Genomic DNA, 18725 nt, shown 5'->3' on the forward strand with positions numbered 1-18725 from the left:
TTTACATCTCTGTGGAGAAACTCTGGACCACACCCCTCTGCGGAATTGCGAAGTTCGACCATGCCATCACAATGGTGGAATGTCGGTGGGAGTTGGTTTTTTTTCTGAACTGATCTGTTCATTTTACACTAGTTCTAGGATGATGCACACTTTCCAAATAGTTAAAATTATTTTCTTCTCTGTTGACAGAATTTTAGCCTCTCCTTATTGAGACTTTTTCGGTAAATGTGAGACGGGCCTTTATAATATTTTTCATCAGTCTTGACATTAGAGCTCTACCACTGATGCAATATTTAACTTGTTTCAGTGTTTTTTTGTTGATGTTTTGGAACCCATCGGGTGACTTGTTGAACCTTGTAGTAATATAGCCATCCATCCATCCTTTTTCACTCGCTTAGTCTTTGTCAGGGTCGCGGTGGGGCCAGTGCCCATCCCTGGCAGTCTATGGGCGAGATGCGGGTTTACACCCTGGACAGGTCGCCAATATGTCGCAGGGCAATAAAGAGACACACAAAGACACACAATCATTATCACACACACTCACACCTAAGGACAATTTAGAGAAGCCAATCAAACTAACAGTAATGTATTTGGGCTGTGGGAGAAAGCCCAAGTACCCGGAAAGAACCATCACATGCACAAGGAGAACATGCAAACACCATGCAGGAAGACCACGGGCCGGGAATTTAACTCATAACCTTCTTGCTGCAATTGAAACAGGGCTACCACCATGCAGCCCTATAGTAATATAATTGGCTTTATTCTATGAATCATATGCAAGCTAATAATAATCACAAAAAGTCATTGGTACCAATATTAGATGTTTTTATTATATTATTTTATTTTTTGTGGCTCGTTTTTCTGACATTAGGCTGACAGGAAAGGGGGTATGAGAGAGGGGGGGAGAAATGCGGCAAAAGACCACAGGTCGGATTCAAACCCAAGTTGAGGACCAAGCGACACCTGCACGGCCATATTATTTTGTTTGTTTTGAAGTACAAATGATAATTTATGGCACAAAGTGATCATTTAAAATCTGCTCTTACTGCATTTTCACCTCAATTTTAACCATCAAGACAATCAATCAAATTGATACAATTTAGTGGTACTTTGCTGATACAACTTTTGTAGGCCATGTCATTGTTGACCTGTCATCCCTTGTATGCCAAAGGTATTCAAAATTTTGGCTTGGAATCCAAAGTCGGACAACTGTGTTTAAGGAAAATCAATTTTATGTGAATTTAGTGAAAGGAAAGCTTTTAGAACACAATCATCTCTTACTAAACCTCAGTACATGCGGTTAAACTGTCTATTTTAGTGTGATAAAGACAGACGCGTCTTAGTTGAGGAGCATATTGCAAAGCTTCACATCACAACGTTGATTAACAGACATAATCTGAAAACCCTACTAAAATCTTGACAAGTCCCTGATTGTCTAGTGGTCAGGATTCAGCGCTCTCACCGCTGCGGCCCGGGTTCGATTCCCGGTCAGGGAATTTGCGTTGGTTCACCAACTGGTGGATTGATGTCGAGCTTTGGTACTTTACACTAACATGACTGGTGTTTCAGCCCTACTCTGTGGGAAAGCATCTTACTGAATCTTTAACTGCAGTTGGTATTATACTACCTCCGCACTTAGTTGAATGCATATCTCTAATCTTGTTGAAAGTTGGTTTTCATAAACTAAAGGTGTATTTCTGTAACAACAAAAAACATAATGCAACCGATGTGTTGATTTGGTCAGACTTTTCGTCCTGACCATCTGGCTAGGTAAACTCTTCCTGGTGAATGAGATTACAACCTGTGCATACCACTCGATCACATCTTCCAAGCCCAACTGAGATTTTTCAAGATCTTGCCCAATTTTATGTCTAAGGCGTTTTGTTGTTTAATGTGACAACTTGTGTACTACGACCTGCCAACCCTCAGTGTAACGGGAGATCTTTTCAATTCCTTCTTTTCCATATTAAAGTTGTCTTTTATTGATCTACGGTAGGTTTTCACAAGTCACACAATGTGTAATAATGTGTGGAGAGCTGTAGGTCTTTTCTATGTCTCTTCTACACTACTTTTTTGGGTAGACAGTCAATTAAATTGATACAATTAAGTGGTATTTTGCTGATTATTTACAAAGAGAATATAAATGAAAATGCATCTTGATCACTATGAAACAAATTTTCATTTCTATTCTCTTTGTAAATAAAATATTTGACAATACTGTTTAGTATCAACTCAGCTTAAAAAAAAAAAAAAAAAAAAAAAAACTCCACACATAATAACATCAAATTGCATCAGCTTAACTTCCCAACCAGAACTCCAAAGCTGCTTCCATCTTGTTGGAATCAATGGGACATAACCCCATTTTATATCCGCCCAATCCGACTTCCCATTACAAGTCTTCCTAATCGTGAGGTACTCCTCACGATTAGGAGGCACTCCTTATGACTGAGAAAAGGTTTATTTTTGTTATGGACTTAACATCTAGGTCCCTTGTTTCCATGGGTTATCAAACACATTTGCAAAAACCCGCCACAAATATGGATTTATGAAGGAAAAATAGTTATTCATCATCACCTTCTAAAGATCCACCTGCAAGATGAGGATTAGCTTTTACAATGATTGCATGCTGTATGCATTAAAGGTAGTAAGACCAATACAGAAGACACAGTTAGAGTTGGATAATGTAATAGCTTATGTCCATCCATCCATCCATCCATCCATCCATCCATCCATCCATCCATCCATCCATCCATCCATCCATCCATCCATCCATCCATCTTATTCCGCTTATCCCGGGTCGGGTCGGGGGGGTAGCAGCTTCAGTAGGGAGGCCCAGACGTCCCTCTCCCCAGCCACTTCGGCCAGCTCCTCCGGAAATAGGCGCTCGCAGGCCAGCTGTGAAACATAGCCCCTCCAGTGTGTCCTGGGTCTCCCCCTGGGCCTCCTCCCGGTGGGACATGCCTGGGACACTTCACCAGGAAAAGACGTCCAGGAGGCATCCTAATCAGACGCCAGAGCCACCTCAAGTGGCTCCTCTCGATGTGGAGGAGCAGCGGCTCTACTCTGAGTCCTCTCCGGATGACCGAGCTCCTCACCCTATCTCTAACGGAGAGCCCAGATATACTACGGAGAAAACTCATTTCAGCAACTTGTGTCCTGGACCCAAAGCTCATGACCATAGATGAGGGTAGGAATGTAGATCGACCGGTAAATCGAGAGCTTTGCTGTTGGCTCAGCTCTTTCTTCACCACCACAGACCAGTATAGCGCATGCTTCACAGCAGACGCCGCACCAATCTGCCTGTCGATCTCCCGCTCCATCTTCCCCTCATTCGTGAACAAGACCCCCAAGATACTTAAACTCCTCCATTAGGGGCAGTACATCCTCCCAAACCTGGAGAAGGCACTCTACCCTTTTAAGGCTCAGGACCATGGTCTCGGATTTAGAGGCACTGCTCCTCATCCCGGCCACTTCATACTCGGCTGTGAACCGCTCAAGAGAGCTGTAGATCACGCCCTGATGAAGCCAACAGAACCACATCATCTGCAAATAACAGAGATGCAATCCTAAGGCCACCAAGACAGATCCCCTTAACACCTTGACTGCGCCTAGAAATTCTGTCCATAAAAGTTATGAACAGAATCGGTGACAAAGGACAACCTTGGCGGAGTCCAACCCTCACCAGAAACGAGTCCGACTTACTGCCAGCAATGCGGACCAGGCTCTGACACCGGTCATACAGAGACCTAACAGCCCCTATTAAAGGGCATGTACTCCTTACTCCCGGAGTACCCCCCACTGGACCCCCCGAGGGACACGTTTGAATGCCTACTCCAGATCCAGAAAACACATGTAGACTGGTTGGGCAAACTCCCATGCACCCTCCAGAATCCTGCTGAGGGTGTAGAGCTGATCCAGTGTTCCACGGCCAGGGCGAAAACCACACTGCTCCTTCTGAATCCGAGATTTGACTATCCGACAGACCTTCCTTTCCAGAACCCCGGAATAGACATTACCAGGGAGGCTTAAGAGTGTGATTCCTCTGTAGTTGGAACACATCCTCCGGTCCCCTTTTTTATATACAGGGACCACAACCCCAATCTGCCAGTCCAAAGGAACTGCCCCTGATGTCCACCAATGTTGCAGAGCCACGTTAACAAACACAGCCCCACAACATCCAGAGCCCCAAGGTACTCAGGGCGAATTTCATCCACCCCTGAAGCCTTGCCACCGAAGAGTGGCTTCCTTGAGTGACTTCGGCAACAGAGATGGGAGGACCCAAGCTGGAGCCCCCAGGCTCTGCTTCCTCAATGGAAGACTTGTTGGTGGGATTAAGGAGGTCTTTGAAGTACTCCGCCCACTGACATACGAATCCCGAGTCGAGGTCAGCAGCCCACCACCCCCACTGTAAATAGTGTTGGTACTGCAGTGCTTCCCCCTCCTGAGATGCCAAATTGTGGACCAGAATCTCTTCGAAGCTGTACGGAAGTCTTTCTCTCTCCATGGTCTCTCCGAACTCTCCCCACGCCCGAGTTTTTGCCTCAGCGACCAGCTGAGCCACCTGCCGCTTTGACTGCCGGTACATATTAGCTGCTTCTGGAGTCCCACAGGTCAATAAAGCCCGAAAGGACTCCTTCTTCAGCTTGACAGCTTCCCTCACTTCTGGTGTTCAAGGATTGCTACCGCGACATGGACTGACAACCTTGCAGCCACAGCTCTGACTAGCCATCTCAACAATAGAGGCACAGAACATGGTCCACTCAGACTCAATGTCCCCCACCTCCCTCGGAACGTGTTCAAAGCTCTGTCGGTGATGGGAGTTAAAGCTCCTTCTCACGGGGGACTCTGCCAGACATTCCCAGCAAACCCTCACAATACGTTTGGGCCTACCAGGTCTGACCAACGTCCTCCCCCACCATTGGAGCCAACTCACTGCCAGGTAGTGGTCGGTAGAGAGCTCCGCCCCTCTCTTCACCCGAGTGTCCAACACATGCGGCCGCAGGTCAGATGAAACAACAACAAAGTCGATCATTGAACTACGACCTAGGGTGTCCTTGTCCTAAGAGCAAGTATGAACAACCTTATACTTGAACATGGTGTTCATTAAGGACAATCCATGATGAGCATAGAAGTCCAACAACATAACACCGCTCAAGTTCAGGTCAGGTGGGCCATTCCTTCCAACCACGCCTCGCCAGTACTCACTGTCATTGCCCACGTGAGCGTTGAAGTCCCCCAGAAGAACAATGGGGGCCCCCAGGAGGGGCACTCTCCAGTACCCCCTCTAAAGACTCCAAAAAGGGTGGGTAATCTGAACTGCTGTTTGGCGCATAAGCGCAAACAATAGTCAGAACCTGTCCCCCCACACGAATGCGGAGGGAGGCAACCCTCTCGTTCACTGGGTTGAACCCCAATGTACAGGCACCAAGATCAGGGGCAACAAGAATGCCCACTCCTGCTCGGCGCCTCTCACCAGGGGCAACCCCAGAGTGGAAGAATGTCCACCCCCTCTCAAGGAGACTGGTTCCAGAGCCATGCGTCTAGGTAAGTCCAACTATCTGTAGTTGGAACCTTTCAACGTCGTGCACTAACTCAGACTCCTTCCCCACCAGAGAGGTGACATTCCATGTCCCAAGAGACAGCTTCTTCAGCCGAGGGTCAGAACGCCAGGGTCCCCGCCCTTGACTGCCACCCATCACACACTGCACCCGACCCCTTTGGCCCGTCCTACAGGTGGTGAGCCCATTGGAAGGGGGACCCATGTTTCCTCTTCGGGCTGTGCCCGGCCGGGCTCCATGGGTAAAAGCCCGGCCACCAGGCCCTCGCCAGCGTGCCCCACCTCCAGGCCTGGCTACAGAGTGGGGCCCCGGTGACCCGCGTCCAGGCGTAGGAACACTAGGTCCATTTATGTTACTCATCATAAGGGGTCTTTGGGCTGCTCTTTGTCTGGTCCCTCACCTAGGACCTGTCTGCCTTGGGTGACCATACTATGGGGCATAAAGCCCCCAGACAGCATAGCTCCTAAGATCATTAGGACACTCAAACCCCTCCACCATGATAAGGTGACAGCACAGGGAAGGGCTAATGTATTATATAAAATTTCAAAATGTCATATTGTTGAGAAAATTGTTGAACCTCTTAGCTTTTGAAACAGTATTAAGTTTGTTACTCATGTGTGGGACAGTTTTGGGCTTTACATTGATTGGGTATACAGAATCAGCTAATAAGGGTTTCCAGCTGCAGAGCTGGAATGATAACAAACTGCCTCAAAAAAAGTAATGGTAAGAAAGGTTCTGATCCAGAGGGAAGATACAGGTCGGTAAAGGTATCTATTGTGGGTACTAAGAGTGGTGGAAGAAGTAGTCTGCTGCAGTATTGGAGTAAAAGCGTTGATGTTCATAGTCAAGTCTTACTCTACTGCGAGTAAAACATACCCGGTCAGTCATCTACTCAAGTATAGAAGAAGTGATCAAAAGTACATGCCTTCAAAAGTACTTAAGTATTGAAAAGTACCACTTAAATTGTTTAACATCCGTATATTTGTGTATAATTTTCAGAGTAAATTTACGAAACCTTTTAACTTTTTTAACACCTGATATTGAGACATAGAACCACAGCTTCAAATTCTACATCACCTGTACAGAACTGGAGAATAAAATAAGAACAAAGAAGGAAAGCTTTTTGATTTTTTGTTAAAATATGCCAAAAAGAAAACAGAAGGGTGTTAAATCGCAAATTTTCACTGTGGAATAGAGGTTTAATCTTTTATTCATGACCAGGGGTGATGTTAGGGTAGCCGTATGTCCAGCTTTAAGTCGGACACTCCGGAGTTTAATTGCAGCCGGATGCGTCTTTGTCGTCCTTTATGAGTCACAAGTCTTGAATAGCACATTTATTTCCATTTTTGTGGGGCTGCAGCACAATATCCAATCATAGACTGTAAAAAATGCATTGACTATCTTCTCTAACAGATGACTGGCTAAGAGTGGTGCCATGTCAGATATATATCAGCTTGTCATTAGTTAGACATGTAGAACAAGGATCAGAGTGTCCCTGTCTAATTTCAAGGCTAGGCTTAAAACTTTCCATTTTAATAAAGCTGATAGTTATCTGTATAGTAATGCTGCTATTGGCTTAGACTGCAGGAGGACATAGGGACCCTTTTTAGTCATTCTGCTTCATTATATCTCTATTCTCCCATTCTTTTGTATTTCTTATTTTAATCTCTAATGTTATGGTCATGATGATGTTTTTTCTCATCGTAGTAGCTTAATCTTGTCTGTTCCTTTTTGGCTGTGACACCTTGGAGAGAAATATCAGCTGTGCTGCTCCCATGAACACCCTTGTTTATAGACGTCAGTTGACAGTTGCCTTTTGTATCTCTGCTTCTTTCTGTATGTAATATAATGTAAACCTGTTTTCCTAAGACAACAAAAATTCCACTTTAATGAGACATTTATATAAAAATATTACCTTATTTGCTCAATAGCTTCCAAGTATAGTGATCAATTGACTCAAAATCAATATTGAATCATAGCACTCCATCATCTTCAAAAGTTACGCCCTTTATTTTTTCATTTTAAATTTCTAATATTTTTTTGTTAATTTTTATGTGGAAATATTAGCATTTTTGCTCAATAGCTTCCAGGTAATGTGATCAATTGACTCAAAATCAATATTGAATCATAGCACTCCATCGTCTACAAAAGTTACGCCCTTTATTTTTACATTTTAAGTTTTTAATATTTTTTTTATTAATTTTTATAATGAAATATTAGCATTTTTGCTCAATAGCTTCCAGGTAATGTGATCAATTGACTCAAAATCAATATTGAATCATAGCACTCCATCATCTTCAAAAGTTACGCCCTTTATTTTTTCATTTTAAGTTTTTAATATTTTTTAAATAATTTTTATAATGAAATATTAGCATTTTTGCTCAATAGCTTCCAGGTAATGTGATCAATTGACTCAAAATTAATATTGAATCCTAGCACTCCATTGTCTACAAAAGTTACGCCCTTTATTTTTTCATTTTAAGTTTTTAATATTTTTTTATTAATTTTTATGTGGAAATATTAGCATTTTTGCTCAATAGCTTCCAGGTAATGTGATCAATTGACTCAAAATCAATATTGAATCATAGCACTCCATCATCTTCAAAAGTTACGCCCTTTATTTTTACATTTTAAATTTCTAATATTTTTTAAATAATTTTTATAATGAAATATTAGCATTTTTGCTCAATAGCTTCCAGGTAATGTGATCAATTGACTCAAAATCAATATTGAATCATAGCACTCCATCATCTTCAAAAGTTACGCCCTTTATTTTTTCATTTTAAGTTTCTAATATTTTTTAAATAATTTTTATAATGAAATATTAGCATTTTTGCTCAATAGCTTCCAGGTAATGTGATCAATTGACTCAAAATCAATATTGAATCATAGCACTCCATTGTCTACAAAAGTTACGCCCTTTATTTTTTCATTTTAAATTTCTAATATTTTTTTATTAATTTTTATGTGGAAATATTAGCATTTTTGCTCAATAGCTTCCAGGTAATGTGATCAATTGACTCAAAATCAATATTGAATCATAGCACTCCATCATCTTCAAAAGTTACGCCCTTTATTTTTACATTTTAAATTTCTAATATTTTTTAAATAATTTTTATAATGAAATATTAGCATTTTTGCTCAATAGCTTCCAGGTAATGTGATCAATTGACTCAAAATCAATATTGAATCATAGCACTCCATCATCTTCAAAAGTTACGCCCTTTTTTTTTTTTACATTTTAAGTTTTTAATATTTTTTTATTAATTTTTATAATGAAATATTAGCATTTTTGCTCAATAGCTTCCAGGTATCTATGTGTAGATATTGGCAGTTTTGCTGAATATGTTCCAGTTTTTGTGATGGATTGACACAAAATGTATGAGAAATCATGGTACTAGACTGGTTTAATGAGATACAGCATTTAGTTTAAATATGAAATCTCTAAACGTGTATAATGTTTTTGTAAATACAACAAATATAAATATTCTAGGTTGCCAGCTTCTGGGCTTCAAAATGTAAGCCTACAGTTTTATTTTGAAAACAGGAAGTTGGTACACAATGTAGCCGTTTTCACTCGCCGTGTTTTTACTGTAAAGTCTCTAATAAGGGTGCACTGGAAGTGTTGGAGCGGCTTCCTCCGATCGCAGTGTACCCGGAGAAAAGGAGAGGTTTTCCCGTGGGGGAGAAGAGAATTAACCGGAGGAAGAAGCGGTTTGAATGTCTGTCGAATAGCCAACGTAAAACTAACTTCACCGCGGTAGAAGTTTATTCATCACACGGTATGTATGCTCATTAGTGCTCACATTTGTACTTGTAAGTATATAGGTTTTAAACCTGTGTTTTCTTATCTTTTGAATTAAATAACATTAGAGTTTTAAGCTTATAAGCAATTGGGAACACAAGAATTGTTTAACTTATTTACCTGCGTTTGGAGCTAACTTTTTTTTTTTTAGGTCAAAATGAAGGCTTTACTCAACTACCTTGTGGTCATACTGGTCTTTCCGTTGTGCTTCTCAGGCCACGCTATGGTAAGAAAAAGTAATTCGATATTATAGTGATACCGAAGGTAACAAACAAATTTGCCTGATTTTTTGTTTGTTTGTTTGTTACTGTTGTGAAAAAAAAGAGAAAGAAACCAAGGTAAATGACTCCATATGCAAAGCCTTAAAGTAAGAACAAGCAAAGAACTATTTGAGTTAGTTTCGGCATTTTGGGTAGAAACCTGTCTGCATGTTAATCATATGGGTAACATTCCCCTGCTCTATTGTGCAGAAGGCTCAGTTTAGATGATCCAACAGGCCTTCTGAGAAGCTAAGATCTGGATTCTTGGCGAGGTCACTCCAGATCTTTGGAGCCGGAATAGAGATATTTTTCTTTCTCTTACCTGACTAAAATCCTGGTTTTGAAATGAAATCTTCCTAGAATATTATATGGCCACTTTATTTTAATTTTAGCTATGGTGTGGCTGATAATAGAATCCTGGCTTAAAAGTTCAAGTTTGTTTTTATTAGAGCCAAATATATTCTCTCTGAGGAATTTTGATGATTCTCTTCCAGTTTAGATGTTTTCCATAGCAGGAGAATAATGCTTTCATGCGCCTTACTGCTTTGTTCAGGTAAAAAATTAAAGAAATAATGACAACATGCAACAAACTCTCAGTCCTTAAAAGACATTTCCTGCAGCTCTAGCAGTGCTGTCATGGACCTCCCTGACCATCCCCTGTGACATTTGATTACTAAATGTGTAAAACTTCGACTATATTAACAGTAATTGCAATAATATTGCCCTTTGGCAGGGTGCAGGCCTACCAATAGCCTGAACAAAATCAATTAAATCAAAGATGTGGCGTAACATGACAATGAAAGTGATCCCAGTGGGAAATTTGTCCTCTGCATTTGTCCCTAACTATAGGGACAAATGCAGGGGCAATGATAGACATGTCATTCCAGAGACACAATTCCCCTTCTCTTTTTTTTAACAACTCGACTACTGCATATATATCTATATATAGATATATAAATATATGTGCACAAACAAAAGCTCTTAGTTAAAAAAAATCAGATTCAACTGAGTTGAAGGTTTTATGACTCAAAATGTATATCTTGAGCAAGCTTATCAAGCCTATCAACTTATTAAAGTTTTATTTTGCTTTTTTCCTCCCTTTTTGGTTGTTTAGAATAGATATAAAGACTAATCAAGCATTTTTTTTTACATGTTTTTGTAGTGGAAATGCCAAAAGATGGTTCTTAGTAAGCAAAACTACATTTATTAGATCTGCTCTACTCCAGTTCTTAGATCCTGTAATTATAGAAGATGAAATGCAATGCTGAGTGATGCCTTTTGTGCTCTTTTAACAGAAAAGAACTTTACCAGAAGGTAAGTAATGTTTTGTTTTGCTGTGTTTTTAGTAGAAAGTCAAATGAATGTGTCTTTAATTTCATTTCCACCCCCACCCTTTGAAAAGACTGTACAGAGATTCAGAAGCAGTCACCTCTAGCATCCAGTGGAGTTTATGTAATCCAGCCAGCTGGGGGCAGCACTCGCTTTAAGGTACTAAATCTGACATATCATGGCGGTTGAGGAGTCCGTCAGGGAGAAGATCTCAGGTGCCATAAATTCTCCACGTTCCCCTGACTTCTTGTTCAGGTGTACTGCGAGCTGCGTTCAGACGGTGGCTGGGTGGTGCTTCAGAGACGAACTGAAGGAGTTTTGTCCTTTCACAGGGGATGGAGAGATTACAAATACGGCTTTGGATCTATGGATGGTAGGTATATGTTCCACATGTTTAAGATAAAGTTTGTTTATTGATGGAGTTTGGAATGTTTAAGATTATAATCTCTCGCTGGGCTGATTCCTTAGATGACCACTGGCTCGGTTTGGAGAAGGTCCATCTTCTGACCAAGGAAAAATACAAAAAGTGGACTGTGAGGGTGGATCTGTGGGACCATGAAGGTGGCACTGCTTATGCTGAGTACAACAACTTTAAAATTGGAAGTGATGCAACGGCTTATAGACTTCAGGTTGGGAGATACAGCGGAACTGCAGGTAACTTTAATTATGCTTTAGTTTGTTTAGTAAATTATAAAACATGAGATAATTTTAAACAAAGTTTAAAGCCATATCAAAGATTATTCAAGGCATTCTTATTTTTTAAATGCAGCATAGATGTATATATTATTATTTCTGACAAAGACAGGAAAGTTTTTTTGTTTAAGCTAAAGTCCTCAATAGTTCTTCTCTCTTTAAAGGTGACGCCATCCGTGGGGCCTATGCAGGCATCGACCAAAATGGCTTTGGCTTCAGCACCATCGACCGGGACAATGACGGCTGCTCCCCGTGCATCTTCGGTGACATCGCTGAACTAGAGTGTGCCTTTTCAGAGGGTGGAGCTTGGTGGTACAGCAGCTGTGGCTCTGCCAGTCTGAACGGTGACTGGCATCCCTTTGGAGATCACATTGGTTGGGCCTCAGGTCTGCACTGGCTCACCTGGAAAGGACCCGCCCCTTATTCATTGAAGGCTACCCGGATGATGTTCAAAACGGAGTAATCCCTCCTGTCAGTTGCACTTTGGCAACACATCCATCCAAATTTTTCAAGTCATGAAATCAAAATAAAGGCTGGGATCTATATGTGTTGCTTCTTATTTGAGCTGTAGAAATGAACACTTATCATTCTGGGGTGAATATTCAAACTGAAAAGCTACTCTGAGGAAAACACTTTAATAAATAATAGAATAGAATCAATTAATCCCATATATAGGACCTGTCTGAATAAAATAAGTATATAATATAATTCTTTAAACTAAAGAAAGAAAAAAAAAAAGAACAAATAAAAAACTAAGTGACTGATGCCTATCAGGTCTGAAGCTTTGCTTATTCTGCTATTTTAATGGAGAAAACAGGAAACATAGCTTAATAGTCTTAAGGAGAAACTTGCAAAGAGAAATTATATTTAACAAAAAATATTTAATCAACTGCTACGCAAAAGAAAGTACTTTAGGTAACAACATTTCAAGCAAATAATGTACCAAATGTGCCAAATATCAAACTTAGTCGTGATCGTGTAATGCTCATAGACTGCATAGACTGCTTCAATGTTTCAGGGCCTGAATAACAATATCTAAATAGTAAATACAAAAATACAGTTTTTGAAACAATTAATATAAATTTAGAGGCAGGACCTTAAACAGGCTTTTAATGACAGATTAAGGCTGCAAAGAGCAATGGGGGAAAAAAAGTCTGAAATACTGCTCTAAAGCAGCTGTTATATTTTCCATTTTTTTGACTGAACAGCTGACAATAGTCAAAACCCTAAGTTGAAAACTGTCTTTCTTATCTATTTAGGCTACATTGGTAATATTGAAATGCAAAGAGATCTGAAAAATGAAAGTGTAACAAAGGAAGCAAAAAAAAAAAATCTTATATTTTAAAAACAAGATATTTCATACGACACTGTCTAACCGTAGCTTATAAAGGTCATTGTTATCCCGTGTTTAATCATCTAAAGTCATTTATTCTTCCCACCGGGACTGAGTCAAGTGATATCTTAACAGATTAGACAGTCCGAGGGTTAAATAAGTCCGAACAGATGACTGGGTCACCCTAAACTTTAAAGCACTTAAGATTGCATTGCAGTTTTTGTCGCTTTATATATTTATATATATATATATATATATATATATATATATATATATATATATATATATATCTATATATATATATATATATATATATATATATATATATATATATATATATATATATATATATATGATGCTGGAGCTGTAGTGCATATGTCAAAAAAAACAAAGTTCAAAAAGGTCAAGAAGTCAGAACCAAAATGTTTTCCTGATATATCATCCAGAGCTGCATTCAGAGGTGAGTCTTTGTTTTAGTGGATTCAAGCTGCTTTTGGCCACCAGTCAGATAGCAGAAATGTGTCAAAAAGCTACAGTAAGGGAGAGATTATTTTAATAAAATGTTTGATGCGTCAGAAAGCAGTATTAAGAAGGTCTTAAATGTTTGTAGGATAATATTAATAAACAAAGTGCAGCATAAAACCTCAGTAGCACAGGAAGTTGAGGGAGAAAAATGTAAAAAAAAAAGGTTAGGGAGCAGGATTATAAAACCAAACAGCAAATAAAACCTAACAAAAAATAAAACAAGAAAATCCACAAAATATTTTGAGCTGTCACCTGAAAAATTTAAATGGAAACCGCTCTTTTTAAATGTACAGTAAGGATGGAGAGATTTGGTATGATCAGAGAAGTAGCCAAAAAATTCAGAAGGAGCTTTAGAAATCTGTTCTCAAATCTTTTTCTGTTTCAACTGAGAAATCTTTTCTAATATTTCTGTATCTTCACATTAAATAAAGAGATAGCAGCTAAGATACCAAAATAATGTGCTTTTTAATTAGAAATAATTTTATTTGGCTATTTTAGTTCAATTGCACATAATGTATGGCACTAAATGAGTGGAAATAGGAAATAACAGACTAAATATAACTGATTTTCTTTTGTAGACGTCTGTTATATTTCCATATTCTATAACATTATCTGTCTTGGAAACATGAGAAATCCTGTAACCTAAATGCAGCTGTAATAAAAACATATTTATCACACTTTTGAGCATAATCTGACATGAGGTGGCTGAAGGTCATTGCTAATCACAAATGACTTCTAGGAAAAAAACAAAAACATGAGTTATCATAAAAAAAGGAGGAGGGTTGCAGGGTTTAAAGGCTACTGCTTTTGTTCAGGGTTAAGAGATTCAAGCTTCAGCCAACAAAACGGTATGAATATGATGTATATGATTTAATATTAAGAATTAAATCTGTTGTTTTTCGCTTCCTTTTGATGACAAGTGTCCTTCTCTTATATTCAGGTAAAAAATGAAGAGTTTTCTTGGCTTCTTTGGACTCACAGTGGTGCTTCTGTTGAGCAGCTCCATTCAGGCTTGGGTAAAGATTCGATTTCCTCTTACAGTAAAATACTTCAGACCTGAACAATTTGAAGTGTAATGTAAGATCTGCTTTTTGTGCACACAGAAAACAGCTTTTCCAGAAGGCAAGCAGCTTTATTTCCTTTGTTATAAATATTGTTATGCATTAAAATGTCTATATATTAAATAAATTTAAAGATTCAGGTTAAGATTGAGTTTCTATTTTATCTTTCCTTCCTCTGTAAATATTTGGGGGAAAAGACTGTACAGAGATAAAGACTAAATTCCCAGGTGTGACCAGCGGAGTGCTTAAAATCCATCCTAAGGGGACCCAAACCAGCCTTACGGTATGAACATAGCTGGTGACAGCTCTCTTTTAATCCATCTAACATTGCTTTAAGCTTAGCTTGCAACCTGCACAGAGCAGCAGCGTAGCCAGAAAATTTTTACAAGGGTGGCCAGGCAATAACCAATGTTCCCTGAGGGGTGGCACCAGAACCTTAGGGAAAATCTACACCGTTCCAACAGGAAAATGAATGAGCACAACGTCCATATTCACTAAATAAAGACTAACTATACTTTCCTGCAGCCTTTCCTAACAAATAGACGCATATATTTCAACATTTCCATTGTCATTACTTACCTACTTTTATCAATAATCATTATGCATAAAATTTATATTTACATGTACTAATATCTACATAAATTGATTATTTAATACATTTTTTCTAAAGAAGACTCATGACTTGCAGAGACATATCATTTTCTCTTTACCACATATAACACAAAATCTAGTTCTGAAAAGAGCATGAATTCTGAACTTATCATCTTTAATATTAGTACATTGGTGTGCATAATTAACTACAGTGTTTTTGTGTGAAGTATTGTTAATTTATGAAAAGTTAAAATGTTTTGAATATTCCACTTGAGAGTATTACTGCTGCCAACATCTGTATTAGAGGGAAAAGGTGGTAGGGGTGGCCACAGGGGTGGACAATGATTGGCTAAGGGGCCCCCCATCTAGCTCCGCCCCTGAACCCCTAAGGGTTCATTTGCAAATGAACCCCTAAGGGTTCATTTGCAAAAACAGATAACTCAGTTTTTATAAAAAAAAAATAAAAAGATATATATATATATATATATATATATATATATATATATATATATATATATATATATATATATATATATATATATATATATATATATATATATATATATATATATATATATATATATATATACTTTTTACTAGCAGCGCCATACAGAGTAAATCACATGCCTAAGCTCTTTTTTTTTTTTTTTAATGGCTTTTATCTGTTTTTGCAAATGAAATATTCATATGTGAATCTAGAAAAGCACTCTGAAAGTGCAGACCTTGGCTAAGCAGCAAATTTTGCCCCAAATTGCAACTTACACCTGTAGCTAAAAAATGCTGTTTTGCTTTGTTTCTTGGACGACCTGCTCAGGTGTACTGTGAAATCCACGGAGATGAAGGCTGGATCGTGATCCAGAGACGAACTGGAGGGAAGGAGAATTTTGAGAGAGGATGGGCTGATTATAAAACAGGATTTGGAAACCTAGATGGTAAATAAACTGACTCATTATGTTGTTCTGTGAGAAGTTTTTAATGATCATGTAATCCCTAAAAGATAAAATCAAAAAAGCAACAAATCAAATGAATTCTGAGTAGTGGAGTTCAGTTAAAAGGAAATCAAGCAGTTCCATCTGGTATCCTGTCTGTTTATCCAAAAAGAGATCTTCATGTTTTTCTTTATGTGCTTCTCTGATCCCTCAGAGGATCATTGGCTCGGTCTGGAAAGCATCCATCTTCTTACCAAGGATCCATCTAAAAAGTGGACTTTGAGGGTGGACCTGCTGGACCATAACGATCAACATGCTTTTGCAGAGTACCGTAACTTTAAACTTGGAGATGAGAGAACAGCTTATCAGCTGCGTGTTGGCAAATACAGTGGAGATGCAGGTAAAGTCAATCCTTTTTTTAAACAACACTGTGCATTTTGTTGATTTTAAAACTAGAGAATATTTAGCTTAACATCTGTTGCAGAAATATATCTTATGGTGAGTAATTCCTTACAAATTAGAAAGGCTACAGCTTACCCTCTATTAAACCTAAATTATAGCATATTGAAATGCTTTTATTAAAGGTAATCAAGACAGTATCCATAAAAAATAACCAACACTATAATTGACTGTTAGGGCAGCTTGCAGGTTTTACCCTCCTCCTCTGTAACCAGGGCCCCATTCTTTGTTGTTAGGGAAGCCTCCTAGTGAACTCTCTATCAGCTGATCAGGATAGTCTTATATTAGGCTTACAGCACATGTCCAGTAATAAAAACTTTTGCAAAATACATTTTATATCTTTAAATATAGAACTGTATATATAAAAACGTACATAAAGATTTGCGCCTTATTATTTGATACTTGATTAACAGTTTTTGTCTCTTTGCAAAGGTGATGCCCTGCGTGACCAAAACGGTTCAGGCTTCAGCACCTACGACCGTGACAATGACTACTGCCGCCCATGCATCTATGGTGACATTGCTTTTGACGAGTGCACAGAGAGACATGGCAGTGGCTGGTGGTACAGTGGCTGTGGCTCTGCAGCCCTCAATGGGGATTGGCACTCTTCTGACGACCCCATCGGCTGGAGCTCAGGCATTCACTGGCTCACCTGGAAAGGCAAACCTTATTCCGCAAAGGCCTCCAGAATGATGATCAAGTCTGATTGATTCCTGCGGGTTAGATTTTACATCTCTGCTTAGTTTGGGCAATACTATAATTTGTATTTGTTTTAAAAACGAACATATCATAGTAACAAAGCAAACAAAGCAAAATGGCTAAAATAAATAGTTTGAGGAGTTGTTTTTGATGTGTTGTGGCATATGTTGATAAAAAATTATGTATTAAATGGAAATGATCCAAATGAACACAAGCAATGGAAAGAATAAAACAGAATACCAATAAAAAAAACACCAAAACATTTAGGGAGTTAGCTTTCAAGATCACAATTAAAATGTTCTGAAAAAGCTCTCCTGTCATGAATGAAGTAATGAAGTAAAAAATGAACTTTAACTCATATAGGTTTAGCACACAGAGTGAAATCTTTCAATTAGCACTGGTGGGACACAATTAAATATTTGATTAATTACATGATCTGTGATTAATCAATCAGAATTAATTGCATTTTAATCGAAAAACCATATATCTACAAAATACACCAGCCTTTTTCATTGTAAAACCTCAATTATTGAATAAATCAGTCTAACCAAATCTAAACCACATCATAACCAAAGATATATTTATATATTTAATCAAACTATCTAGGTTATTCAATCATAGAAAAGTTACGATATTTTGGCTTTTTTCTTTTAGAAACCACTGATATTTTATGCAATTTATTTGAAAATCTACTTCTGTAGAAGGATGAACAGTAGATGAACATTAATTATAGGACAGTTCCTTCCACTAAATATGGTACAAAAAAATCATATAGCAACAAGTCATATAAAAGTTCATTTTTTTATACTGACAGAACTATGACACTGTGATCTGCATAAAGCATTGCTTATCAAGTGCTATTCACAGTTCAGTCTTTAGTGCAATGAAACATTTAACATTGAGGAATAAATCAAATTAGTATTAGTCATTTATGAGTCAAATAATGCAGCCACATTCTTAAACTGAAAAAGTATTTCTGGAAATGCTTTTTCATTTTCGAATTTTACATTTTAAATTGAATTTTGGTATGTATTTGCTGGGGTACATTTTGAAAAATAAATCTCAAATACTAAGAAAAGTTCGAAAAGTTCAATGGCGCAATCGTATGGTCTGTGTGGATACTAATTTTATTTATGAGTCAAACAATGCAGCCACATTCTTCAAATGAAAAAGCATTTCTGGAAATACTTTTTCATTTGAAATATGGCAACGATTTGCTTCCATATAGTTCAGCCAGTTACTAGCACAAATAATCCATGTTCTGGGTCCAAGCTCTAACTGCCAGCAGATATGATTTATTGTGGTGACCACAGAGGCATTTCCTCCGTATATTAGATGTCCATTTCCCGATTTGAGGTATTCGAAATGACCCATATGTCATGATGGGTTCACTAAAGGAGACCCAGTTATGCAGAACACCACTGACGGACACAAGGATGAAAAGTTTAACAGTTTATTTAAGGACAACACACAGAATGTACTG

At 38.4% G+C, this 18725-nt stretch overlaps 2 protein-coding genes and 1 non-coding gene across 3 annotated transcripts; all 3 read left to right on the plus strand.

Annotated features, from left to right (window-relative positions):
* Nucleotides 1–1424: 1424 nt before the first annotated feature.
* trnae-cuc lies at nucleotides 1425–1496 on the plus strand. The gene has a single exon. It is a non-coding gene; the product is annotated as a tRNA-Glu (tRNA).
* Nucleotides 1497–9334: 7838 nt separating this feature from the next.
* On the plus strand, nucleotides 9335–12188 carry LOC119781451 (microfibril-associated glycoprotein 4-like). Its single transcript, XM_038281929.1, has 7 exons — nucleotides 9335–9374; nucleotides 9515–9589; nucleotides 10919–10937; nucleotides 11026–11111; nucleotides 11208–11325; nucleotides 11421–11606; nucleotides 11810–12188. Exons 2-7 carry the CDS (start codon nucleotides 9521–9523, stop codon nucleotides 12106–12108), a joined length of 777 nt encoding a protein of 258 aa, XP_038137857.1. The 5' UTR covers nucleotides 9335–9374; nucleotides 9515–9520; the 3' UTR covers nucleotides 12109–12188.
* A 2560-nt stretch (nucleotides 12189–14748) lies between these two features.
* On the plus strand, nucleotides 14749–17400 carry LOC119781437 (fibrinogen-like protein 1; the record flags this gene model as incomplete). Its single annotated transcript, XM_038281912.1, has 4 exons — nucleotides 14749–14847; nucleotides 15970–16087; nucleotides 16299–16484; nucleotides 16976–17400. Coding segments are annotated over 4 exons (681 nt in total), but the record flags the coding sequence as incomplete, so codon positions are not given.
* Between the last annotated feature and the right edge of the window lie 1325 nt (nucleotides 17401–18725).

Source organism: Cyprinodon tularosa, unplaced genomic scaffold (assembly GCF_016077235.1).
Source record: "Cyprinodon tularosa strain WSP-4 unplaced genomic scaffold, ASM1607723v1 ctg177, whole genome shotgun sequence".
Classification (NCBI taxonomy): Eukaryota; Metazoa; Chordata; class Actinopteri; order Cyprinodontiformes; family Cyprinodontidae; genus Cyprinodon; species Cyprinodon tularosa.